The 27,729-nt window shown below is 37.2% G+C and overlaps 1 protein-coding gene across 4 annotated transcripts in view; it reads right to left on the reverse strand.

Annotated features, from left to right (window-relative positions):
- The window catches only part of INPP4B (inositol polyphosphate-4-phosphatase type II B), a 560,042-nt gene that overhangs the window by 45,275 nt on the left and 487,038 nt on the right, over window positions 1–27,729 (reverse strand). For all 4 annotated transcript variants that reach the window (XM_045576851.1, XM_045576850.1, XM_036423483.2 and 1 more), the window contains 7 exons: window positions 26,537–26,693; window positions 14,018–14,190; window positions 12,465–12,588; window positions 10,614–10,731; window positions 7,073–7,213; window positions 5,218–5,315; window positions 149–261 (listed from right to left, as the gene is read on the reverse strand). In XM_045576851.1, the coding sequence (XP_045432807.1) occupies window positions 149–261; window positions 5,218–5,315; window positions 7,073–7,213; window positions 10,614–10,731; window positions 12,465–12,588; window positions 14,018–14,190; window positions 26,537–26,693 (924 nt within the window). The remainder of the gene's footprint in view (window positions 1–148; window positions 262–5,217; window positions 5,316–7,072; window positions 7,214–10,613; window positions 10,732–12,464; window positions 12,589–14,017; window positions 14,191–26,536; window positions 26,694–27,729) is intronic.

Below are 27,729 nucleotides of genomic sequence, written 5' to 3' on the forward strand. Positions count from 1 at the left end.
CACTATGACAATGCTTTATCTCCCAGACAATGGAGGATGACATCTGGTAACTCAGAGTGCAAACACTGGCCCCAATCTAGCAGATACCCAATATTGCTTGCTGGTCTTCATGGTGACAGCGAGTAAGGTTTGGCAGGACAGAGCTTACCGTTGCAGCTAGCCACATGATTTCTACATTCTTCCTCTTTTTGGCTTGGATATTTTGATGGAGATTTTCTAGTAATCCTTTTAAATCATTTTGTTCATGAAAATGTGAAATGTCTGGGGAAAAAAAGGAGAGGAAAAAGAAACAGTATTAAGCTGCTCTCAAAATTTTTCTCAATATATTTGCAAATGCAATCTATAACAACAAACGTTATTTGGAGCAGACTATGTAAGGATAATCATACTTATTAATCCTCTAGTTTTGTTCTTTACTTAATATGACTCAGTTTCTCTATTCTGTATAATTGTGTGTAATGTCAGCTAGTCTTATAATCCTATTATACTAATAAGAAAAACATTCTTTTTTTTTAAATTGACTTAAGAGAGATAAGAAGGGAGAGGGAGAGAGAGAAACGCCAATTGGAAACCAAACCCACCACCTCTTCGTGTATGGGATGAAGTTCCAACCATCTGAGCCACATTGACCAGGACAAGAAAAACATTCTTAATGATGATGACTGCTTCAATCAAAGCATGGCATACATGGATATAACCTTCCATTGTTATTACTGAATAGCTAGTCTGAATCAAGAGATTATATAGGATAAATATAAAAATTCTGCAAAACACTGATTTAAGGCAACCTATGTCAAGATACATAGGTGATTTTTTTTTCCACAAGGTTCACAGTCAGAGGCAGAGTCAAATAAAAAAAAACCTAGTCTTCCAACTACTATGCCAGTGATTAATTTTTCCCAAGTCTGTGCTAGTGTCATCACAATTGACTTTTGGTTATTAAAAAGCAATCGTCTTAACACAATGGACCAGCTTCTTCAGAATTCTGAGACTCCAGAATAAAGCATAATGATTTTTCAAAATAATTTAGTTTCATTGTTGAAATGGAGGGTTTTTTTTTTTAATCAGCCATTTTAAACCAACCATACTGCTCCTAAATACAAACCAAATGGCTATCCTTTGCCCATAAGGATAGTGCTCTAGCATAGATGGACGTGATGTTGCTTATCATTTTACCCACTCTCCCCATTGCATGCTTTTTAGAAGGAATCATTTTGATGTGCTTACAGTTTTCAAGTCACTATTTCTATTCCTGTCATGACAAAACTTGCCTTATTCAGAGCACATTCCTATCAATCCAACACTTTACTTGCTGCCAAGTTTTTTCAACATGACAAAAATCTTGCAAGCCACAGATCTGATTCATGAAAGTAGTATCATAAGTAATGAGTAGTTTGTAGATTAATAGAAGAGCTATCAAGATATAATAATAGAACCTGATATAGCCACTGAAAACCATGGTATCCATAGAAAATGTATTAGTTTTAGACTGAAAATCAGTCTCCTCAAATGTAAACATAGCCAATAAATTTTGCTTTTTGCTACTCTCTCTAACACCAAACTTAGAGCAACAAATCTCAATGCCTATCTCCACAGGAGTATTCTCTATTCAAATGGGGTTGAAGAATGTAGTACAAAAGGTGAAAGTAAAAAAATATCCACAGCTTTATTATTTAATATTTAAAAATATTTTAAATTTCAAAGAGAAAACAGTAAACTGTTATATAGTGCTGCAATGTAATATATAGGTAAAATGAATAAGTGCTTATGTATCATCATGAATATATACAAAACCTTCTGAGTAAAAATCGCAAATTATTGCAGGATTCATATAACAGCAATAATATAAATGTGCAAAGCTGTACCATATTTTCTATGGTTACATACATTTGGAGTAAGAATGTGTACAAGAATACAAAACACCAAATTCAAGGAATTGATTTGCTCAGAGGCAGGAAGGTTAGAGATGAAAACCAAACAGGGTTTCTCCTTGAACTGAAAATATTTCTTTCCTACAAAATCTGTGAGGCTGAAGGACGAGTTCCCTAGTGTTTGTTATTTGATGATCTGTTTTTTGTTTGATTGAATTAAACTTTCATAATTGTTTTTAAAGAAAGCACCCAGCCAAAATTCCAGGAAAGTGATTTCCAGTGCCAAATCTGCCCCAGCTTTGATGTGTGGTCATGGGCAAGTTGCTTAACCCTCTGTCTCAGCTGCAAAATAAGGACAAGAACCCTGTCAAGTTTCATTGACTTGCAGTGGAAAACAATTAATAAAAGTCTTGGCAAAAGAGGCTACATCATTAAATTCTGTGTCAACTCTGAAAAACAGAAGAAAACATTAATAGCTCTTAAAACAGTTCATAGCCTTGGATAGGATGCCAAGCTTCTCAGAATTTATCCGAAGCAGAAAACGTTCTCTTACACACACACAGGTGCACACCATGATCATGATCAAGAACATTCACAAACCCAGTGACTGCCTCCCACACCCTCCCAATGGAACAGACCAGCCAAGTATATGTGCACTTTGGAGTACACCCTTTCTCCTTGCTTTGTCAAATAGGGCTTCTTCAACAAGAGTTCTGAATCTGACACTGACCTGAATCAAAGACAGGGTGGTGAATAATGAACAGGAATAGGATTGTGAACTCCCAGCTGATCTAACTGTAACACCAATAAGGCCAATGCAGTAGCCTCATCCCCTCATTGTCAATCCCTTTACGTTGTCAGAGTCTGAGATGAAATGGAAATGAATCCCAGCACCAGTTCCACTCTTTTCCCCACTGCATAGCAGGCATAAAATCTACATGGAATCAATTATGTTCTCACTCTGAAGTCAATCGATAAAAAACCATCACCCTTGAAATCAGGACTAATTCAGGGATGTGCATCTAAATCCAAGCCAGTCAGAACTTGTCTCTGACCTGGACAATGGTTTCAGGGGTATGCAAGTGATCTGTGATGTTCCAGCTGAGTGAGGCTCTGGAGCCTGTAAAATGCAAAGGGAAAGAAAAGCCCTATGGTTGAGCATGGGAATAGTTCACGGCAGCCATCCTTGTCACAAAGGGACAGTGACAACACCAGGAGTGGCAGAGTAATGAAATGGGTTGGGGGAAATCATTTTAATATTGCGGAGCCACTAAACCAATTACATATTGGGCAGGAATAGTTTACAATATTCAGGTCACAAAGGGCCCTCAGTATTTTTTCTTCTTAGCTCACAGGGCCAGGCAGCCCTCCTTTATAGGGCTGACACAGCACTCGACTAGCGGAAGCATTCCAGCAGGTCTGGATGACAATACCCTCCTCCTTTGTTTGGGAAAAGTGCAAGAAATGGACATTATCAAGAGACAACAGAGAGGTCTGAGATGATAAACTAATACTTTCTTACTCCTCATTTAAAGGGTAGAGAAAGAAGCATTTCATCCAATCAAATCACTATCACATTTGCTCCAAATCATAAAGCAGATGGTGACTCTAACACATAGAATAGTTTGTGCTAGTGATTTATAGAAGTGCTTTATTTTATTTTATTTTATTTGCTAACCCCAAATTTAGGTGTCTCAATAATTTAGGTGGGCATGAAAGGGGTCTTGAAATGTTTCTGAGATCATGCAACCCAATGGGAATATTAGAGCAAGAAGAGAGGAAAGCACTCATATCTGCCCCACCAGAGTTTCTGCAGTTGATCAAAGAGGCCAGGCAGGATGTGAAGGGAAGTAGGTCCTGATGGTTTAGTGTGCCTTTGAGTCAAAGCAGAGAGAACCACTGCCTGAGAGCTACATCACTATTCAAAGATGTGGAAAAAGAAATCCATAGCACACAGTACCCAGGCAGAGCAAACAGACCTCCCCGTTGTCAACAGTTCCGGCACCAACTTGAGATATTTACTTCTTAATTCAGATGAAGACAACATATAGGAAGTAGTTTTTCCATTCTTAGGATCGCCATACCTGGCTCAAATAAACCCCTTTTGCCATTATTTACTAATGCAAAGTAGCTTTTTTATATTATTGTTTTCAAATAATTAACAAATAAGTATGCTGTCTGCCAAAGCATTTCCCTCTACTAAATTTCATTCGGCATTAAAAATGTTTTATATGAAATAAAACTGCAGGTGGAGTTTTCTAACTATACATATATGCATGGATATACCTATGCCATTATGACATTTTAAGTCAAGAGTCACTATGTTATGAAAAGATCTAAACACTTCACCACCTAAGATGGTTCAAGCTAAGTGTCAGAATAGAGACCAGTGAACAGAGTGTGAGTGATTCAGTGACAGGTAGACTTTTATTACAGCTTTTGGTTAAAAATATGAAAATATTTCTTACTTTATTAAAACTTAGTATCTTATCATTATGAATACCTCAATATCTCAACATATTTATACTACTTATAGATGAACTCCAAAAATTCTTAATTATCTGACTTTGGACTGTTCAAATTATATGTGTTTAATTTTATGGGGAAAAAGAACTGTGGAACTGAACAATAGAAAGAAAGAAAAAGAAAGAAAGAAAGAATGAAAGAAAGAGAGAAAGAAATAAAGAAAGAGAGAAAGAGATAAAGAAAGAGAGAAAGAGATAAAGAGAGAAAGAGAGAAAGAAAGAAAGAAAGAAAGAAAGAAAGAAAGAAAGAAAGAAAGAAAGAAAGAAAGAAAGAAAGAAACCACAAGTGTGAAACAAATTTCTATAGGCTTAAATGCCTTAACAGTTTTTCACATAAATATTGCAGTAAGTATATGTGTTAAACTGGTTCCTTATTTTACATCATTTTATACTCCCAATAAAGTTGTAGTCTATATGATTTTCTCCTTGGATATACATGATGTGGCTTATAAATAAAAATAAAATAAAAAACAACCCAAACCTTTTATAAGTTTTTTACATGGTTAAAAATGACACAAAATTTATATTGGACTCAACTGAGATTTCTAATGATAAGTTCCTTATTTTCACTTTTGGCATTGCTCATTGTCACTGACAATGACCAGCATGACCAGCTAGACACATTCAAGAGAGCAATCAGGGCAACAGGCAGGTGTGGACCATGCCACCTTGGCAATCAGCTATTTTGGTTCAGAAATTTCAAAATTGCTCTCACATCACCAGCACATGCTTCTTTCTTCCATTGACCTCTATATCCGACCTCTTCTGAAGATTTATAATCAAGCAATTATTACTGTTGTTTTTCTATAACTCTGACTTACAATCAGGAGGCATCTTTTCCATAAATATCGTGTAATATTCTTTTAGAAGTTCAAAATTTTCCTGATTAATACTTTCTTGCAAAGAAACATCTCCAAACCTAAAAAGAGAAAAAAAGAAAACAGTAATAAGTCATAAAATAGCACCTGAAAGGAACACATTTTATCTTTCCTTTTTAAATAGATGGCTAAAGGAGTCACCTTTGAGAGAGAGAGAGAGAGAGAGAGAGAGAGAGAGAGAGAGAGAGAGAGAGAGAGAGAAGGAGAAGAGAGAGAAACATTGATGTGAGAGTTTAACATTGATCAGGGCCTCCTGCATGACTCCTACTGGGGATAGACCCCACAGCATGGGCATGAAATGGAACCAGTAATGTCGTCACAGTACACTGGACAATGCCCAACCAACTGAGCCACACTGGCCAGGGCAGAAGTCTCCTTTTTTTCAGCAACATTGCACAATGGTGATTTCAAACACATTCCAGTCACCACTGGCCCTGAGTCATTCCATCCATCCCTTTGACACACCAAAATATTCTCATAATCATCAAATGTAAATTTTGAATGAAATATCAAGTCTAAAACACTAGCCCCTGTTCTTGTACATAACTGATATTCACTTAATATTAATCTCCCCACCTCTGCAGGACTGTATCTCTGAGGTATAGATAACTTTCTTCTTTCTTTTTATCTCACCAATCTTCCTCTTTACTCACGAGACTTGAGGAGAGGCCCAGCAGTCCAGCACTGGACTCTGGGCTGTGTGCAGACTTACAAACGCTGACAAGGGCACATGCAGAGCCCTCCAACCTGCCGGGGAGTAGTTGGGCCAGTATTTTTTCCTGTCTATTCTGTGAAGGCCTATACCCTCTGCACTGGTACTCTTCTGCCTCTCTCTTGAGATAAAACTTTCTACATGTATATCACAGATGTTGTGTTTTCAATAAACATTTCCTAGGTTTAAATTAGTGGCGGGGTACCTTTTCTCTGCCAAAGGCCATTTAAATATGGTATTTATAACATCATTCAAAAGACATACAAAAATTTAACTTAAAAAATTAGCCCACTATATTTGGTCATATATTTAATGAACTCATACCCTAATGCCTTGGCAGTGCCTGGCCAAGTGATTTTTATAGGCCTTCTATGGCCCATGAGCCAGAGATCCCCCATCCCTGGTTTTAACCAAAAACCTGCTTGTCTCTCTGTAACAGAAACGGACTTACACAGAGAACATACTGAGGACTGCCAGCGGAAAGGGGGTTGGCAGACTGAGTAAAAAAGGTGAAGGGATTGAGAAGTACAGATTGGGAGTCACAAAATAATCATGGGGATGTAAAGCACACCAAAGGGAATATAGTTAGTAATATTGTAACAACTTTGTATGGTGCCAAGTAGGTACTGGAAATATCAGGGCAAACACTTTGTAAAATATATGATTGTCTAACCACTATACACTTGAAACTAATACCAAATAATATCTATAATAATAAAAGCCTAATATGCTAATTAGACTGGACATCCTTTAGGAAGACCTTCCAGACAAAGCTGCAGTGGTGGGGCCTGAGGCAGAGGTGGCCACCGCCTCACACTTGTTAGATGACATGGCACTGCTTAGTGTGATGACACAATGGCCCACAAGGGCTGATGTTACTCCCTCATGTGCCCCAGCGCCAGCGGGGGTGGGAGTGGGGGAGGAGGGCGAGGAGAAGGGGGCAGAGGGCCATGTCCCCATGGAGGCAGCCAGCCCTTGCACGAATTATGTGCATCAGGCCTCTAGTTTAATATAAATGATAATTGAAAAGAAATTAAAAATAAATAGAAAGAAAACCTGAATATCAATTTTATACCTGAAGCTTACCTCTCAGCAAGAGTTTGCTGTTCATTGATTCCGACATTAAAAAGTACAGGATGCACATGAAGTAACTGCCCTTCTTTAATCTGCAAAGGTAGAGCCTCAAACAGCCTGGCTGGAAGCTTCACCTCCACCACGTAATGCTCACTGAGGCACGTGAAGGGAAAGAAGAGGAAGCGTGTTACTTTAGATCCATTGGAAACAAACAATAAAACAGTTGGAATACAGCACTGGTGTAGGTTTTTGGCTGCTATCTGCTTATTTTCTGTTATTAATTCATTCAATACTGGTTGCATTCACTTCTGTACTAAATTACTTGGCATAAAGGATTGTTTACATGTTTGATTTCTCTCAGTTATTGAGTTCCTTTAGGAAAGGAAGAGTGTTTCAGTTCATTGTTGTGTATCAGTGGTATGTGCATAAGAACCTCAATATTTGTTTTATTGATTTAGTTATTTTTAAAACCCAACGAATATCAAGAACAACAAAGTAATTCATGGTACATTTCTTAACATAGTGAATCCAAGAAGCCAAATAATTTATAACCTTTTGAACAATTATGACCTGATATTATTATTGATGAACCTCCCCCTTTGTGATGGCCGGATGCAAATGTAATAGTTTCATTATTTAAGGCTAACCACTGGAGTTCCTTATCATTTTGCAACATTGGCATATCATAGGTACATATTTTTGGAAACTGGAAAGTTTCATTAAAAATATTCCTAACAGACGGTCCAACCTCAGAGGGTGGGTGGGAAGAGATCAACCAAAGAACTTGTATGTATATATGCATCACCCGTGGATACTGACAATAGTGTGGTGAAGGCCTGGGGCAGGGGGTGGGGTGGGCTAGAAGGGATCAATGGGGAAAAGAAGCGGACATATGTAATGCTTTTAACAATAAACATTAAAAAACTAGCCATAGTGTTTAGTGTTGAAAATTTAAATTAGGATTATAAAATATGGTCACCATGAATATCTACTTGTATATTTTGAAACTGACATCTTGTGATGCAGTGTGAACTGAATACAGAAATACAGGCAGTCCTCAGGTTACATTGGACTCGACGCACGTCGTTTCGTGGTTACTTTGCCATCTCCCATTTATTTATAAAAAAAAAAAAGTTCCATCATTTCAATGTATGTGCATATGTGCTGTATGGTTTTTATTATTAATTTACCACAAGTAAAGGTCAGGAATGTTATCTTTTATTTCATTTTTTTACTGTGTCACTTCATTACTGCTGTGCATGTGCACCATGTGAGTGACGTAGGTGCTTATGTAGGTGGGTTCCGACTTAGAGAAAATCATGTTATCTCCGATGTAACCCGAGGACCTATTGTATAGAGAGTTTTACCCAGAATTTAGGAAAATCCATGTGATTCCAGGACTATATAGACTGCTGGGATTGTAACACATGTTTTTTGCGAAGCAAACGCAGGACAATCAAAGAATCTCTGAAATCTCTGTAGTTTCTCCTATGCATGTGGCTAGCCAATTGTTGCAGCAACATTTTTGGAAAAGATCCTCCATTGATTTGTTTTGGCATCTTTGTTGAAATTGACTGACCCTAAAGATAATAATTTATTTCTGGACTCTACATTCTGTTCCACTGATCTATATGTATATACTTATGCCAGTAGTATATGGTCTTGATTATTGTAGCTTTATAGTTAGTTTTGAAAACAGTAAGTGTAAGTCCTCCAAGTTTGTTCTTCTTTAATAAAATTGTTTTTGGTTCTATGGGTTCTTTGTATTTTCATGTAAAGTTTAGAATTGGATTGCCAATTTCTGCAAAATATTACAACCAAGATTTCAATTTGTGGGGAATTGCCATTTAAACAAGATAGAGAATTCTAATTTGTGAACAGGGACTGTCTTTCTACTTACTGAATCTTATTAATTTCTCTAAGCTGTGTTTTGTGTGTTCTGTGTACAGTTCTTGGACTACTTGGTTCAATTTAGTCCCATGTAATTATTCCTTTTTGATGCTATTGTGAATAAAATTATCTAAATCACCACTGTTTCTGACAACTTTTCAGAAGTGTACTTTCTTTCTGTTTTCCAATCCAAACTGTCAACCCTCTCCTCTGGTAATGAAAGTGCTGGTTTTCATGGGCTATCTTCCTCACGGGTAATGTTGTGCAAACAGAGCTGGGGTTGCTGGGAGCAACCTTGGCAAAAAGGCCACAGACTCCAACTGTCCTATCCCAATGCTCACGAGTTTTCCATGAATGAATGCTTCTACATCTGTGTGTGCATTACTCCCTTAGTCCTAAGAGGACAGTCTTGGACAATTCTGACCTTTTGTAATGTTGCTTTCTGAAGAGAGGATCTGCCAAGCTGTGCACTTAGCCACTCTAGAAGTCCACAACTGTATGTAGACTTCTGAATTTAGATACAGCCTAAAGAACCCCTTCAGAAACAGCATCCTGTTCTCTGTCTATATAAGATGGCTTGGTAAGCTTCCCTCATACAAATTTTCCCTCATAGAAATATCTGTTTCTCCCTTTTGATAGTCATCTTTATAATATTATAGAGTGGTACTATTTTCCAGGTATGCGCATGAGCAATTTAACTCCTCTTTCTTCCAATGAATGGTAAATTAAGCATTAGTTGGCACATAAAATATTTAGTTTTATGAGAATGTGCTATTTATGTATAAGAAGTAGCCACCTGTCATTCAACCATCTCGTCATCCATCACACAAAATTATCATACGTTTACTAAAGTCAAGAAAACATGATCAGTTTGTACTTACTTAGTCTCCTCTTGCTCTCTCTCTAGCATGAGCAGGACTCTATATATATATAGTGCCCTCATATTTATTCACTGTGCTCAGAAGATGTTCTCAAATTTCAAATAACCCTCAGGAAACATTGGAAAGTGCTAACAGCAGAATGGTTAAAACTTGGAGGACTTCTGATTGAAATGATTTACCATAGGATATAATTTTTCTGTTTGGAGCTCTATACTACACGGCATCATTTTCTTAATTATTTCCGATATTCTGCCTATCATATGCTGACCTTTGAAGCTATTCATTTAAAATTATTCTCAGAAATCTCAGCCTGGGGGTGTATTCTCAAAAATAATTAAGAAAAATGGTGGCATATGACCCTGATATAGAAATACATCTTTTCTAAAATGTTGCTGCCTTTAACAGAATTTAATATGAAGTCATCTCAAGAATTATGATGCTATTAACCAAATGATTCTAGCAAAAGTAAAAATATCCAGAGCTTTACACTGGATAGCAATAAAGAGGAAAATCTTCTCTTCGTGCAAGCTGGTATTTTGAAGTGTTCATATTTCACGAAGAAGCAATGCCATACTCACCTCACTATTGGTACAATTTACAGTCAGGAGACTTCTAGGAGTTTTTAAAGATCTTCCCCTGTCATGTCACCTACATTTATTTCTCACCAACAAGGAAAGGAGAGAAAACAATTTCCAGAGCAAACCTTACTTCTTGGCTCCTTCGTCAAGAGCCAATTCAAATATCTAACAAAGCTTGGTCTTGGCAAAATGGGCACCACTTACCGTCTCCCCGTTATAACTGGCAAGACATCATTGGATTTGGCTTCAATTATTTTAAATGCAACTTTCTTCAAATCTGAAATGCCAACAGCCATGTCCTCCAGCATTCCGATTTCATCACCTAAATTGAAGAAAAGAGCCTGGTTACAAGTGTACTATTTTTTAAAGAAATATTGTTATTGATTCAAAGAGGAGGGGAGAAGGAGAGAGAAACAGAAACATCACTGATGAGAGGGAATCATTGATTGGCTGTCTCCTGCATGCCCCCTACTAGGGACCGAACCCATAACCCAGGCTTGAGCCCTGCCTGGGAATTGAACCATGACCTCCCGGTTCATTGGTCGATGCTCAACCACTGAGCCACACCAGCTGGGCACAAGCACACTATTTGAAGAAAGTGTCCCTGGGTAGTCTACCTCACTGCTGGGATTTGTTCTAGTATTTTAGTAAAGGAGTTTCTGAGTGCAGAGAATCCATTCTCAATGCTTTTCCTCAGAGGCTGAAGGTTTTCATCAGTGAAATAAGAGCCATGCCAACGAACTCCAGCAGTTCATGGGCCCTTTGAGGGAAGAAAGAAAGTAGTCATTTGCTGGGAGGCAGCAGCAATGTTTTGACTGTTCTATGAAACAAAGTGTCCTGCAGATTCTTTCCACTGGCAGGACTGATACTTGATTTCTAGAAATAATGGAGATGGCTGAATTAAAGATCCTACCTAGGCTCATGCTAGTTTTATATCTCAATACACTGGCAAATAAAGCCTAAGAAGGAGGTAACCAAGTACCGGTACCATTTTAATTAGCATTGCCCGACAGAAATAGAATGTGAGCCACATATATAATTTTCCATTTTCTGATAGAAAAATTTTATTAACTTTCTATTTATTAATTTCAGAGAGAGAGGAAAAGAAAGGAAGACTGAGGAAAAACATCATTTTTTTTTTGTTCCACTTATTTATGCATTCATTGGTTAATTCTTGTATGTGCTCTGACTGGGGATCAAACCACAACCTTGGTGTATTAGGAGGATGCTCTAACCAACTGAGCTGCCCAGCTAAGGCTCAGTAGTCAAATTTTAAAAGATTAAAATAAAAAGGTTGAATTCATTTTAATAATATATATATATATATATATATATAATATATTTTATTGATTTTGTACAGAGAGGAAGAGAGAGAGATAGAGAGCTAGAAACATCGATGAGAGAGAGTCATCGATCAGCTGCCTCTTGCACACACCCTACTGGGGATATGCCCGCAGCCAAGGTACATGCCCTTGACTGGAATCAAACCCGGGTTCCTTCAGTCCCCAAGCCCACACTCTATCCATTGAGCCAAACCGGTCTCGGCCATTTTAATAATATATTTTATTTTAACTCAATATCTCTAAACTATAATTCCATTGATAAATCAATATAATCAACATGAAATAATTAGTTATTAATGTAAAACTCTTTTTTTTAACTAGTTGTTAAATCTGGTATACATGTCTTGTACATATTGATTTGAACCAGGTACATTTCAAGTGCTCAAATTGAACAGTTCAGTTCTAGGTATTAGAGGGTTAGACTTTAAAAACCCAGTTCACTATACTATGTTGGCAAAGAGCCTTTTCTATTAAAAAGCCAAATGGCTGCTTAGGTCTCCACTATAAAATAATTTATAATTCTATTTTCATAACATAATGGAAGGGAGTACAGTGACAAAGTGAATGCAAAGAATGAAAAGTTACATTAATTCTGGAATGCTTGATGCAATAAAGTTTAACTTTCATTTTCATGCTTAACTGAGGAATCCAAGGACCAAATATCCTATGAGTAGGAGTATGACTTTCACATGTACCGACCATCCATACTCACTGTATGTACTTAGCAGTCCTTCATATTGTACTATCAATCCCACCGTGTGAAGCTGCTGTAGGAAGCCAGGGTCATGCAGACTTGTGTGTAATTTGATGATAAAACCACAGACCAATCCAGCAAGCTAAAAAAAAAATAAATAATAATTGAAGAAATTGATGGGGGTCAGCAAACTTTAATTTAAAAGTATTGAGGACTTCTGAGGCATCAGAGATTTAATTTAAAAAGTTCAAGTACGTATCACAAAACTCTATTTATATATCTATGTTGAAACCAGTTGGCAGTCTTTGATCAAGTAAGGCTTGGGGCAGGCAGTGTTGTGAAAGAGGGAAGAGCATGGGCTCTGAGTCAGGTTGACATGACTACAAATCCTGTCTCTACCATTTAAATAAAAGTTATTTAAAATGTACAGATATTATTATTTTAAAAAAATACTTTTTGCACACACAGAATAGAAGACTACTCATTTCATAGAATCATTGAAAATACTCAATGAGGAAATGTGTATCAGTCAGAGCACATTTGTCACTGGAGCATCCATGACAAGGGCAGTTTGGTTAAAATATTCCATTGGCCTTAAATGTTTAGAAAGAGAGGCCTTCTGTCTCTTTCCCTCCCTGTGGCTGTTTATAAAACTCATGGGGTGGAGGCAGGAGGGGAGAAGGAAGGCCCCTCGCACAGCCACTGTGATGGAGGCTGGCCTTGGTATCATGGAATCTGGTTGGGTGTAGGCAAAGGAGGTGCTCCTGTCAAACCTCGTGTTCAAGCTTTCCTGCTGGCCAATTTACTCTACATACAAAAGAAGAGAACACAATGAGGCCCCATCCCAGAATCCATGAAGGAGCTATATAAATAGTGGGTTGCAAATAGGCCCCTTTGCCAGTCCTTGTTGGCCACCTGCAGTGCAAGGCAACTTTCCTTCCATTGTGCCCTATAGAGACCCCAAGGCATGATATGATGACAGCATGGGTGACCCTTTCCTTCACAGACTCTCTGCTCTGAAATTTCTACATCTACCTTTCAGAGACTTGGCCACCTCTGCAGAAATAAACACTAAGGTGTTATAAACTGTTTCTATGTACTTTTTGGTTCATATCACTATATATAAAAGCCCAGGTGACTGGCTGACCAGCTGGTAGCTATGATGCACAATGAGCACCAAGGGGCTCAATGTAGAGGCATGGAAACACAGAACAGACTGATGAATCTCAGAGAGAAGAGTGAGGGAGAGGACAGGAAGAGATTAACCAACAATCTTATATGCATATAAGAGGCCCGGTGCATGGATTCACACACTGGTTGGGTCCCTTGGCCTGGCCTGCAGAGATCAGGTTGAAACCAGCTCTTCGACATCCCACCAGGCATCCTAGATTGTAAGAGGGCACAGGCCAGGCCGAGGAATCCCACTGGATTCATGCACTAGGCCTCTAGTTATGAATAAGAAAAACTGGGTACCAAAACTAACAGGAAAGAATCCCTTTAAAAATAAAACCGTCCAGGAGAGACCCTTCTCTTCACCAATGATAGCAGCTAACAACACAAGGGGCACCTACTGCTTGGCTGAAGACGATGTCCCTTCTCAGAGTCAGCATCAGACACTGAGGCAAGCTGTAGGCAAGTTCCTGAAGGAGCACGAAGGTCAGGGATTGCTTGGCTCGGTTCACCACTTCCCCCATGCTGTCCTTCAAGGTAAGGATGAGGGGGTACAACTGTTCATACCAGTCCTCTGGGAGGGGATAAAAGGGTGTAAACACAGTGGGATAAGTGACGGAAGGTTTTGCAAGATAGAACCAATTGGTTGTTTTCCTCAGTCAAGTTATACATATTATTAAAGATTCACAAAGCTTAGATTTGAAGATCTCCAATTGAAATATCCCCTCTGAACGCCAGATGAACAGTCTCAGTGAACTGAACAACACGTTTCCTAAAACTTGTCCTCTTGCATCTCAATGGCTCTGCAAATCTTGTCTCTACTTGAAACACCTTTCCTCTACTTCCCTTCCTGACAAACACTTCATCTTACCTGTAAGCTCAATTCAGTATTTCTCTCTTACAGGATTTCCCCCTAACTAGCATAAGTAACACAACCCATTTACCAAAGTTTGAGTTGAGTTCCACTTCTTTTCCTGCCCATAGCAACTTTTTGTCACTGTTCTAGAACTACCCATGCACTATTTCTCAGCAAGAAAAGGAGCTCACTGAGGACAAGGGATTGATTTTTTAATTACTAAGTCTCCAGAACTTAGTTTGGTGTTTAACATATAACAGGTATTCAATCAGTTTTCATTTAATGTTAAAATATATATAAGAAAAGCCTTTTAAGATAATGACAAGCATGAGAAAATCACGTTTTTGACAGTTTTTGGAATTTGAGCTGATTGCTTTTCAAACCAAGACACAAAATTGGAACCCGCTGTACTTTTCATATGCCTAGATTTTGACTGTGTTTCAATTATAAAATTATGGCTTTGGCATGTGACATAGTTATGATTTTCAATGTGTTAGAAAATCAAAGTCCTAACAAATGTCAAAAGTTAAAAATTCTGGGCTGTGTGATATTCTATTAAAATATAAATAAATTGCACTAGCTGGTTTGGTTCAGTGGATAGAGCATTGACCTGGGAACTAAAGGGTCCCAGGTTTGACACAGGCCAAGGGCACATGCCCAGGTTGTGGGGTCAAGCCCTATCACCCAGTAGGGATGTTCAGAAGACAGCCAATCAATGATTCTCTCTCATTACTGATGTTTCTATCTCTCTATCTCTTTCCCTTCTTTTCTGAAATCAATTATATATATATATATATATATATATATATATATATATAGTACTATATATATAGTACTATATATATGATTTAAAGAAATGGGTGTATGTTGAAAAATTAATTATGAATCAGGATCTGAAATGATATGGATTTCTCAGCATGGAAGTGTAAGTTTCACCATAATTAATGTCAGTGGTCAATAGCAGTTAAGACCTTGGAAGAGTTATAGGAAATGAGAAAACAATAATAATCAATTTGTCCCATCTACTGTCACTTATTTAAGCTGTGGTGTAATACACTAAATGAAATAAACAAAAATGGTTGGAAATGTAATTAGTGACCTCAACTTAATAAAAAGATATGCTCTTGTAAATGTTTATGTGATGCTATGACAAAAATATATTAGGAACATTGGGAGTTATTTAAAATATTGTACAATTAATTGTTGTGCTCTGAATAAAAACACTATATAAAGGGGAACTCAATGAAAGCCTAATAAATCCGTAATCATTTAATAAAAGGCTTACTTTGGGGCAAACTAGGATAAACATGAAAAATGGTTCAATTTAAACAAGTTTGGTTATCTATTGATTCCTATGTGATGACTACACATAAAAAAGCAAATGGACAACATCACTTAGTTTCAGAATAAGACACCAATAATGAATACTTTATATTCCCATTTTTTTCATATTTATATTCTTTTCTCTCCCATTCTTTTATTTAATAATTATTCTCAATATGAATGTATAGACTAAAACATGCACACACACATACACACACACACACACAAAACAAATATTTCAATAAACTCACTCCAATGTAAATCTTTTTTTTTTAAATATATTTTTTATTGATTTTTTACAGAGAGGAAGGGAGAGAGAGAGCTAGAAACGTCGATGAGAGAGGAACATCGACCAGCTGCCTCTTGCACACCCCATACCGGGGATGTGCCCGCAACCAAGGTACATGCCCTTGACCGGAATCAAACCCGGGACCTTTCAGTCCGCAGACCGACGCTCCACCACTGAGCCAAACCGGTTTCGGCTCCAATGTAAATCTTAAAAGATAACACCAGACCAATACTTTGTGCTTAGGTCTGTAAAGATCAGTTTTCTAAAAAGAATGCTCAACCATAACTAAAGCTCAAGCAGTAGGTGGCGCTGCTTCCTCAGGCTGAAGCAGGACCACTTTGTCACTCCATTCAAGCAACTGATTTAAATGTCTTTATACACATATGTGGTTCCCAAGCAGAACCATGTATATTGTGAAGGCACCTTGAGTCATGCTATCCTGTGTCAAGTGGTCACAAACTTGGTCATGGAATTTGAGCAGATTTCTCTTTCTAGTGAGATCATCTAAAATTTACTTGTTCTACCTTCCCCCCTTGTTAAATACAAAGTGACAGCTCAAGTTAAACATGGCTGTTGGGTTTTCTTTTTGAAGGTATTTAGAAGAGTAATCATCACAGATTTCTCCATTAGCATCAGGATAATTTTTAAATTAATTTCTAAATCTATTCTCACATTTATTTGATCAGTTAATTCTTTTTTTTTTTTTAAATATTTTATTGATTTTTTACAGAGAGGAAAGGAGAGAGATAGAGAGCTAGAAACGTCGATGAGAGAGAAACATCGACCAGCTGCCTCCTGCACACCCCCTACTGGGGATGTGCCCGCAACCAAGGAACATGCCCTTGATCAGAATCGAACCCTGGACCTTTCAGTCCACAGGCCGACGCTCTACCACTGAGCCAAACCAGTTTCGGCTGATCAGTTGATTCTTAATCATATATTGCAATCAGATAGTAAAAAAAAAAAAAAAAAAAAAAAAAAAAAAAAAAAAAGCTGATTTCTAGTCCCACTAGAATAAAAGTGAAAACCTGAAAGAGAAAATATGCTGTTATTCTAAACGGAAGAGCATTGCTAAATAATACTTGTCTGGTACACAGTATTCCAGTATCCCCATTTATTATAATTATATTTTAGGAAAATTTAAGGAAAATGACAGTTTAGGAAAACATTAATTACGAATGAGAAAATTATAAGTTTTTCAGTAAGGTAGAATGTCTTAAGGATAGTAGTTTCTTTTGGAGAAGCATATGAGAGCTAAAAATAGGTGTGTTTTTTTTCCCTAGAAAAGAAACAAAGTTCAGCAGCTAAAGAAAAGCTGCACTGGTAAATGTAAATTGCAATGACTCCGGGTTTGTTTCCTGTTGCTATCCACTCAGTGTGACTCTCCAGTTCTGAAATAAACACAACGTGGTATGTCAGGCCAAAGAAAGGCCCCGGTCAGGTCATAAATGGCCTTTTTGCTCCAATGAGCAGCCAAATCACCCTCACAAAGAAACAGCCCATGCTTTACTTCTCTCCTGAAAATGATTTTTTGGGGGGGAAAGAAAAACACTGCAGCTGTTGATAGTCCTGACACTGTTGTCATTTCCGCCTTACCTACCTGTCTCTCCATACATCACAACTGACATGGTGTTTACATTGTCCTCATGATAAAGACATGTCTTCATAGGGATGGAGATGGTGTACCTTCTGCCCTATTTAGTCAAAGTAGGAAATCCTGAAATGCACAAATCCATGCTTCTGAGGCGCGCGCGCGCGCACACACACACACACACACACACACACACACACACACACACACACACACACACGCGCTCGCCCCACAATTTTGTCACTGCACCAACACCTCTCCAGGAGCTGATTGATCCACCTGGCATCTATGTGCCCATCCTTCTGATTCTATCACTGGGCTCTTTTCAGTGATAGAGGGAAGAAGAAAAAAAGCAAAAAAAAAAAAAAGCACATTTTTATGTCTGTATAACAACTCGCTGAAACTCCTTAACCCTGACAGCAACAGGCAGAGTCTTTGCTCAGGAAAACAAAAAGTGTGTGGCTTCGCTGAGCTTTTCCTTGAGCTTTGTGAAGAGTGCTGGAAGCTGGCCAAGTGGAGCTTGTTTTCCAGCCTTTGACTGTTTCTATTGATATAATGTAGCCAAGTGGAGCTTACTGAGGGATTCAGAGAACAACTGCAGGCGCCCCTCACCTCCTCCACACACCATCTATTTTCCGCACAGGATGCTCTATCCTCTGAGCTCAACGGCACTTATGGCACTCAGGAGAAAAATTAAAAGAGCCAAATACCAACCAACTGGAGCAGGGCATAATGCTTTCCTTCCAATTCCTGAGCCATTTTCTTTCTAAGGTGCTTGGTCTTCTTTGCTCATTTAAAATAATTAACTTCAAACAAGCCTGTAGCCTCTGTTGTTTTTGTTATCACAACTTTTCAGACATAGGAGAAAAAAAAAAGAGAGAGAGAAGCTAAATATTGCATGCCCGTTAATCTTTATGAAAAGAGATCAGAAATGAGTCCAGCGTTGAGGTTTTATCGGAGTTAAGGAGATGATGAACTGTGACGCCTGGCGATTAGAATGGCCCTTAAGGAAGGTGATAAAATGTCCAAAGTTGTGAGAAGAGACCAAACCCACAGCCAACAGAGCTTTTCTATCATCCCCAAACTCAGGCTATGCGGAACAATGCTGGTGAGCACCCCTCTCAGAGAAGGCCCCGTCTTCCAGGTATGAATTTACAACATGAATCTCATAACTAGAGGGGTCAATTAATGCTAAGGCTTCCTCTCCCCATACCTTAGAGCCAAACTTCTGTGTGAGAGTATAAGATAGCATGGCCACCTTTGGTAAAAGTATAATATAGCATGGCTCACACAAGGCCCCCAGTATCCAGACATATCCCGGGGTTATGGAGCCCAGAAATGAGGTTAACCCAGAGAACAGGGGAAGGAAAGCATCTGCTGAGGCTTAATGCCTAGAATACTCTCCCTGGTCATTCAGAATATCCCCCTCTAAGTCTCCCTACCCCTTGCCCATCTTCATCAACCACCTCATGGCTTTGGTCCAGGATAATTAAAAATCAACCTGCATATATCATTTGTCAACAAATGTTAACCCATCTTCCTTATGCCACTTTTTCTCCCCCTTTTTTACTGCCACCATGAAAAATACACTCATTTGTTAGACAAATAGGACCTCCTAGATATGAGGTCCTATACATGATACCAATACTTATAACTCATGGCCTCTGCCCTCAAGGAGGTTAGAATGGAAGGTAAGAGGTATAAAATAATACCTACACTATCAGCAAGTTTGGTTAGTGCTATAAAAGATGGGACAGTGGCAAAGCACATCGAAAAGAGTGAAGAGAGAAGAGAGTACATCTCTGGTGAGAAGATTATATGTTTTCCTTGTGTCTTTTGCTGAACACTTTAAGAATGTTCTCGGTGAAGAGAGTTCAGGAAGCTGATGGCCTGCAGGTAGTGAGCACCTGAGTGTGAGGCTTTGTAGGAACAGAGTCCGGAGGGGCGCCGCCTGGTTTGATGATGCCAAATGCCATTAACAAGTGCAATAAACTGAATGGAAGGGCCATAAGGGGGAGAGCAGGGCAGTAGGAAGGGGCTGAAATTATTCAAGAACTTGGAAAAGGATGAATAAAATGAAAGTAAATGTTGAGTCTCAAGCTCTGAGAAAGGAAAACAAACAAACAGGAAACAACAATGGAAAGCTAGGTGGGCAGTCGCCTTAGCAGGGATAGGGGATGCGGTAAGTAGGGGTGGGAGAGAAGGAGGAAGGTGCAGAGAATATATGAGCAGAAGAGCCAAAAGCTGAAAAGCAAGACCAAATCTGCAAATAATGGGTCTAATGTAGGGAGACAAGCTTTATTGTAGCCCTGGAGTTATGGTGTGCCTTCCTTTACCTCTACCTCAGGGCAGTCTTAAGGTGCCAAGGGTAGTACACAAAGGACATACATGTATCTAAAATGTATTCTTCATTGTGTCTACTGAACTATGACCCAAGGCAAATGACTGATCTGGGCACTTCCGGACGTATAAAAGTATGAGTGTACTAGTCAACGGGAGACAGACTGCTATAAGAACAAAGGCAACCTTTCCTCATGTCAAAGAAGCCTTGTTTGTTTAAGTCCTGCCAGCCTGAGAAAACAGTGTCATAAAACTTTCCGGTCTTACTCTTAGAAAAATAGCAAAGGAAATGCATCAACTGATATCCTGGCTAAATTTCTCATTTCGAAGCACAAAGTTGAAAGCTTTAAGTAAATTCTGCTAAGACAGTTTCCAGGAACTAAATCCATTAATTAAACAAGCTCTGTATTTGGTATAGCACCACAGTGAAATGGGGGGGTGAGGGAGGGAGGATTATGTTGGACCTGGAAGAGTCACCCAGTCACATGCATTAAGCGTATTTTGCCTTTCAGTCTTAATAAAAGCTGTACCCTCAGGACTCTACCACTACAGTGGGCATAACAGGACACCAGTGACTTCAATTCTACTTCTTTGCCCATTAAATGTGTACATTACTCCTATAAGTGTTGAAATAATTAAATAATACAGGCGATATTTTAATTTTTATAATATATTTTTATTGACTTCAGAGAGGAATGGAGAGGGAGAGATAGAAGCATCAATGTTGAGAGAGAATCATTTAATCAACTGCCTCCTGCATGCCCCCTACTGGGGATCGAGCCCACAACCCAGGCATATGCCCTTGACCAGAATCAAACCCTGGACCCTTCAGTCCACAGACCGACACTCTATCCACTGAGCCAAACCGGCTAGGGCCAGGCAACATCTTTAAAGAAACCTCAAAAATGTTAGCTTTCATATGAATACATGGCCACCCTACTCCCAGTTTTGCTAACACCAAAAATTGTTAAATTATTCTTGAGTCCTCCATTCCTTTTCATTCTCCCATTCAAATCATCAGAAAATTCTGTTGGCATTACTTTCAAAATATGTACAGGATCCAAATACTTTTCATCACCTCTACTGCCATCTTCTTAGTCTGAGCCACCATGATAAATAACTTCTATAGATAATTATTACATTTACTCTCTAACTGGTCTATACTTGATTATACCTTTCCATCTATAGTCCAATATCAACATAACAGCTTAGGCGTTAAAATTATATCAAATAAGGTTAATTCTCTGCTCAAAACTCTCCAATAGCTTCTCTTTTTTTCTCAGAGAAAAGACAATGTCAATACAAAGGATCTACATGATCTTTCCCCAAAGTTATCTCTTTGAATTCATCTTCTCCTCTCCTTCAATTTATTAAAATCAAAAAGGCTTCCTTGTTACTTCATGATCATGGTAGGCAAATATCTGCCTCAGGACTTGTGTACTACAATAACTGTCTTCTATACCCAATATAGCCTTCCCTCCATATACACATGGCTCACTTCCTTATCCCTTGTGTCTTTGCTCAACAAGGAACTTCTCAATGAAGCTAACATTGACTAGCCCACTAAACCTCAACCCCTGTCCTCCAACAATATTCTAAAGCCCTCTTACTTCACTCTATATTTTTCCCCACAACATTTGTCATCATTAACATATTATGTAATGTCCTTATTTCTTATATTATTATTTTTAATGTCTCCCTGCTGCAAGGAGATACACTTTAGGAGGGCAGGTGTTTTATCTGTCTTGTTCATTGTTGTATCCCAGTGTCTGGAATAGTGCCTGACTCACAGTAGGTGTTCAATTAAAATATGTTAAATGCCCCAAAGGAAAGAAAAAAAGTCACTTTAAATAATGTGGCATCTTTATTATATTATTAGAAAACTTTAGAAGTAGAAGCAGTTTTAAAATATTGCAAATGACATTTATTTTACCAACAAAGGGAGGTCCAGAAAATTTAAGTGATCTGCCAAAGGTCATGTAGCCAAATAAGTAAATTATGGACTCGCCAGGTATGTTGGCTCTGAGTCAAGTGTTTTTTGCTACATCATAGTTCATTGTACAATTTTAAGGGAAACATTATTTTTATGATAACAGCAGACATTTATTATAAAAAGTCATCATTTAAATTATTATTGTAATTCTAAGTTTATAATAAAGATATCCATGGTCACTTTTGCTTATTTTTTTTTCACTAAGGTTTTTTAAAATAAATGTATTTTAGAAGTTGTTTTACCTGCTGAACCATGAGTTCTAAAGGATCTGGTTGATTCATGTTTATTTCTCATGAAGTTCAAAATATTCACATGTAGAAATTAATGGAACTAAAAAATATTAATATTTAAGCCCTTTGATGAAAATTATACTCTGTGCTTGAATCTTTGCACTTTACAAAATAAAACAGATTTGTTATATGTCTGAAATAATTGCTAATTTGAGGATAAGTTCTGGAATATAAAGATTTTCATGCTGGTATGCAAACATATTCATACATGTTAAAGATATTCACTTAATAATATCAAGAAAATGTGCTAAATTCAAATAAATCATGGAGCTATCGTGTACAGTACTGGAAATATAGTTAATAATAGTGTAATTTATATAGGAAGATAATATGCAAAGTGACTCCTCAGAGTTGGACCAGAGACAGGAAGTTTAATCGCTCACTATGACATGTGCTGATCACCAGGGAGCAGCGTGGAATGAAGGAAGTCCTAGCCAGCCACTGGCACCTGGGGAAGGAAGGCCCCAATCAGTCCTGATTACCAGTCAGGCCTAGGGACCCTACCTGTGCACGAATTTCATGCACTGGCCCCTAGTATTATAATAACTGTGTGGTGAGAGATGATTATTAGACTTAGTATGGTGAGCAGATCATAAAGTATATAAATGTGGAATCATTATGTCATACACCTGAAAGTAATATAATTTTGTACCCCACCTATTCTTGAATTAAAAAACAATCTGCCAAATCATATGTTGTCAGGGCTTATAGCTAGGTACATTAGGAAAAAGTATTCAATGACATATTGTATGGTCTTTCCATGGGGATTTCTTGATATTCTTTTGAAGACATAATATATATATGACATGCAATAAGATGAATGCATACACAGATGGTTAAACACACATTCCCAAAAAGCAGTAATTAATCAGTATATTTCAATGCATACAGTTTTTCTAGTGATGTTCCTCAAAGAGCTATTTTTATTTCTGTTTTCTCATCATTTTTATCTATTACTTCTGTGAATGGACAGAAATATTTATAAAATGTGAATAAAATAAACCTAGGTAGGACAGTAGATGTGATGGATGAAAGAAATAGGTATTTATTAGAGTGAACTGAAAAGTGTATTATGCTGCAGTCATGGGTTTAGAGATCAATCTTTTCAGTAGAATTGAGATAGACTGTGTCTTAATCTCCTTGTGCCCCTACTATTTCACAATTTCTAACACACAGGGTGCTTATATATTACTTGAATCTGGAGACGCCGGAGAGATAGGCCAAATTTAGCAAGATTTATGGATATCAATGGACTTCATAGTAAAATGTGGCGGTAAAACTAGCTAATGTGAGTTGAGATATAATTAATAGAATTGTATCCAAAAGGAAGAAGGTGGTGCTCCTGTGTCACTCTGTGTTCCGTGCTACTGCTTTGAAAAATGACACCAAAAGTGTCAATTTAAAAATGGGCATGATTGCTTTATGATATGTTACGTGATAATGTGGAAAAAGGGAAATAAATTTGTCCTTTTTGGTGTAGAGAATTAGATCTGGGCCAGTGGATAATGTGAAAGGAAACACATTTCAATCAACATCTGGAATCTGCCACTCAAAAAAAAAAAAAAAAAAAAAACAGGTTTTCTATCAGTGAAGATGTGTATCACAGGTTAGGTGAGAATTGGCAAAGACACTGTAGGTAAGCTTCTTAGCATAATTTAGAAGGTTTAATTATAGACTCTTTTAGAAATATATTTTATTGATTTATGAGAGGAAGGGAGATGGGTAGAGATAGAAACACCAGTGATGAGAGAGACACATTGATCAGCTGCTTCCTATACCCCTGCTACTGGGGACCGAGCCCACAAACTGGGCATGTGCCCTCTCTGGGATAGAACTGTGACCTGCTGGTTCATAGGTCAATATTCAACCACAAAGCTATTATACACTAGCAGAGTTAATTATAGAATATTTAAGGGCACACCATAGCCTAACATTCTGATATTTTCTGATTTTATCCTGAGTCTTTATTAGGAAATTGAAGTCATGTGGTATTATACATACAGTAGATGCTTATAAGCATGTTTAAGTGTATAAAAAAATAAAAGGACCATTTTGTTCATTAAAAAAACATGTAAATACATATGACCATGAATGTTGGAACCAGTTACTCTATTATTTGTGTTGAGAATAGGAGAGAAGCTTTTACTTCTTTCAGAACTATTGGCATTAATCCTCAGGGAAAAAAAGTATGAAGTAAGACATATGGTAAAATCCTGGATCTAAAACAAATGAAAACACTTCCCTTCAAAACCACAGATTTAAAACACTATTAAGTACTCTGTAAAAGGAATATCTAAAACTTGAAAAGAAAATTGCAGGTTAGAGAGGTCCTAAAATATGGATAAAGGGAGCAACAATTTGGAATACCATGACCATGTTAGATATACACTAGCAAAACCAACACAAATTATAGCTAAAATGTAAAAATAAAGGCTGGTGACGAAGAAAGAAAAACAGGCTGTCAAAGGGTGACTTACTCTATGAGATTTCAAAATGTATCTCAAATAAGACATAAATTAACAGAAGAAAAATTCCAGAAATTGAATAAAAATGTTTGTTGAACTTAATATATAAAGAAAAAAAAACAAAACAAAACCTACACATGAGGAAACAAATCACTAATAAATGATGTAACAAATGGCCATCAGAATGCATCATATAATACATTCAATAAAGTATAGATCATTCAGATCATTCACTGACTCTACATCAATTAATTGTAAGAAAAATAAATTAAATGACTTTTCTAACCCAGGGATGGGCTGGGCATAAATTTAGGGCTATTTGATAAATTAACTTTATGCCTTGAAAACCCATCAAGGGGCAGAACAAGTCCCGAAAATGGATTATGCTTCCTTACCTCCTTTTCTAGAGCAGTGTCTGGGTCATAGTTAATAGTCAAGAAATGCTCAATTAAAGAAAATAGAAATATATGATTTTTATCATATAAATTATGACAAGCTTTCATTCTGATTCATGTAAAGTTATGAATCTGGATTAGATTCATTAGCTAATGAAACTAACATTATTAATAAAGAAAATCCCCATTGACAGTTAAACCAAGGAGGTCTAAACATAAAGAACATTAGTGTAAACTATCTACCTATGTCAATGTACATAGAAGATGAGGACTATCTATAATATTTTTTTTGAAAGATTGATGTTTCACATAATTAAACCCCTGATGAAAACGGGACTAAAGAAAAATCAGGAAAACAAGTTGGAAAAACAAATGTAAAGTATAAGCATCCATATTTTCTTATAGCTCATTTTCTTCAAGTGAGAGGAAAAGCAGATTGCAGAAGAAGAGTGCAGGGCAACACTGTTTATTCTCTCCAAACACTTAACACATCTAGCAAAAGGGCTGGGGCAACTCTCACAGTAGTTCTTATTACCATAAAACCCCCACAGATGTTTGTCTTGTTTTTTGTTGTCAAAATTAGTCAACTTATCTAAAAGATTTAAATAAAAAGCCATTTATAGAAATATAACTATAATTGAAATTTTGATTATTATATTTGTTAGTCAACCTACTAATAAGCCATAGTTTTCAAATTATTTAATTATATACCTGTCTATCTATAGACACACACATTACATACCCACAGGTGTATGCATACATATATATGTGTGTGTGTGTGTGTGTGTGTGTGTGTGTGTGTATAGGTGTGTACATGTATCCATAAAAATCTATACTTTCTGATATATCTGATATGTCTTTGGAATAATTCACAAACATATTATTCTTATATGGAATCAGACATTCTTATATCTTTCTGAAATTATTCACAAAATAATATCCCCCAGAATGAGGGAAAAAAGCATTTTATCTATCATATTGCATTCTTTTCAGGAACCATTATGAGATATTGTGTCCTGATATCTCTTGAGGCCTCTAAGAGTTTTAGGATCAGATGCTTGTTTTTCTTCCTAATAAAATTTTGTAGGAATGCATAAAAGTAGATTAAACTATGTCAGATTCTTTAAAGGAAAACACTGTTCTTCTTTGACAAGGTTGTTATGTAGCAAAAAAAAATGAGCATTGCAAGCAGTTCTGAAAACACAACTGAGATGCAATTTGATAAGTAGCCTTCCATCATCCAAGCCAGAGCGGTGGAAAAGCGTGCTATCAGCACTTTCATCAAAGGCACTATTGACTCTTCTCTTTCTGTCTCATTTTATCATGACTTTCTCATTTTGTTTACTCAGTCAGTGATTGGAGAGAAAAGATTCCTTACCCCTTGGACGAGTTTTAATGGAGTCCACGACAGAAAGGTCCTGTTCTCCATCTCTGCTGTCACCGCTGTCTTCACTACCACCATCACTTCCAATCAGTTTGTCCACCATAGCAATAATGCAGTTCAGGCTTTTCCCCACGTTGGCCCACACCCTATCCTGAAAAGAGCATGAGTATCAATACACATTTTTTATTGCAAAAAAAAGATAAGGCAACATCTTGATTCATCATTTTAGAGAAGCAAGTAGAGAAACCATCATGACAATGCAGACTGACTAGCTCTAATACCCTCATTAATTTGGCCAAAACATGGATACACAAGAAATATATTTTCTCTTAATAAAGCAAAATTTAAGTGTTATAAATTTTTTTCTTTAGTTGATTATCTTTCTCTGTCATAAAACAATTATAAATTACCATACAACATTAATCCACAATTGAGCTCAAACTATGAAATTTTAAATTGGATATAACATCATTTTCTTATAATTTTCCTATCAATACTTAGTAAGAAAGCAAAGACATAGCAATATTTTTATTTTTTTAATTTATTTAAATTAATTAATTAATTTTATTTTTACATTTTTTATTAAATTATTATCTGTGTACATATTTTAACATTGCCCCCCCCATACATACCCTCCCTCCCCAGAGTTTTGTGTCCATTGGATGTACTTATATGCATGTATACAAGTCCTTCGGTTGATCTATTATCTCCCCCAGATCATAGCAATATTTTTAAAGAATGCCCAGCACTTACATTAGAAATTCCTGTTTTTCTCTTTATATTTTTATAATACATACACAAAAGTTTACCATTTTTACAATGTTTAAGTGTACAGCTCAGTGGCATTAAGTATAATATATTGTGTGACTATCACCACCATCCATCTCCAGAACTTTTGGGCCTTCCAAAATTGAAACTCTGTACCCTTTAAACATGAACTCTTTCTTTCCTCTTTCAGCCCCTAACTGCCATCATTGTCCTTTATGTTTCTATGAATTTGTCTTCTCCAGGAAATGGAAGTTCCTAAAGTATGGTCTCTAGCTAATGGGAATGAACTCTGCTATTGAAGGAAAAGGGGGAGAGGGTTGCTCATTTTCCAGATTGGCTTTGTAAGTGAGATACATTTTCAGCTCTCTTCTATTTTTTTTTTTAATCCTCACCCAAGGTTATTTTTCCACTGATTTTTA

Source organism: Pipistrellus kuhlii, unplaced genomic scaffold (genome assembly GCF_014108245.1).
Source record: "Pipistrellus kuhlii isolate mPipKuh1 unplaced genomic scaffold, mPipKuh1.p scaffold_m20_p_8, whole genome shotgun sequence".
NCBI classification, from domain to species: Eukaryota; Metazoa; Chordata; class Mammalia; order Chiroptera; family Vespertilionidae; genus Pipistrellus; species Pipistrellus kuhlii.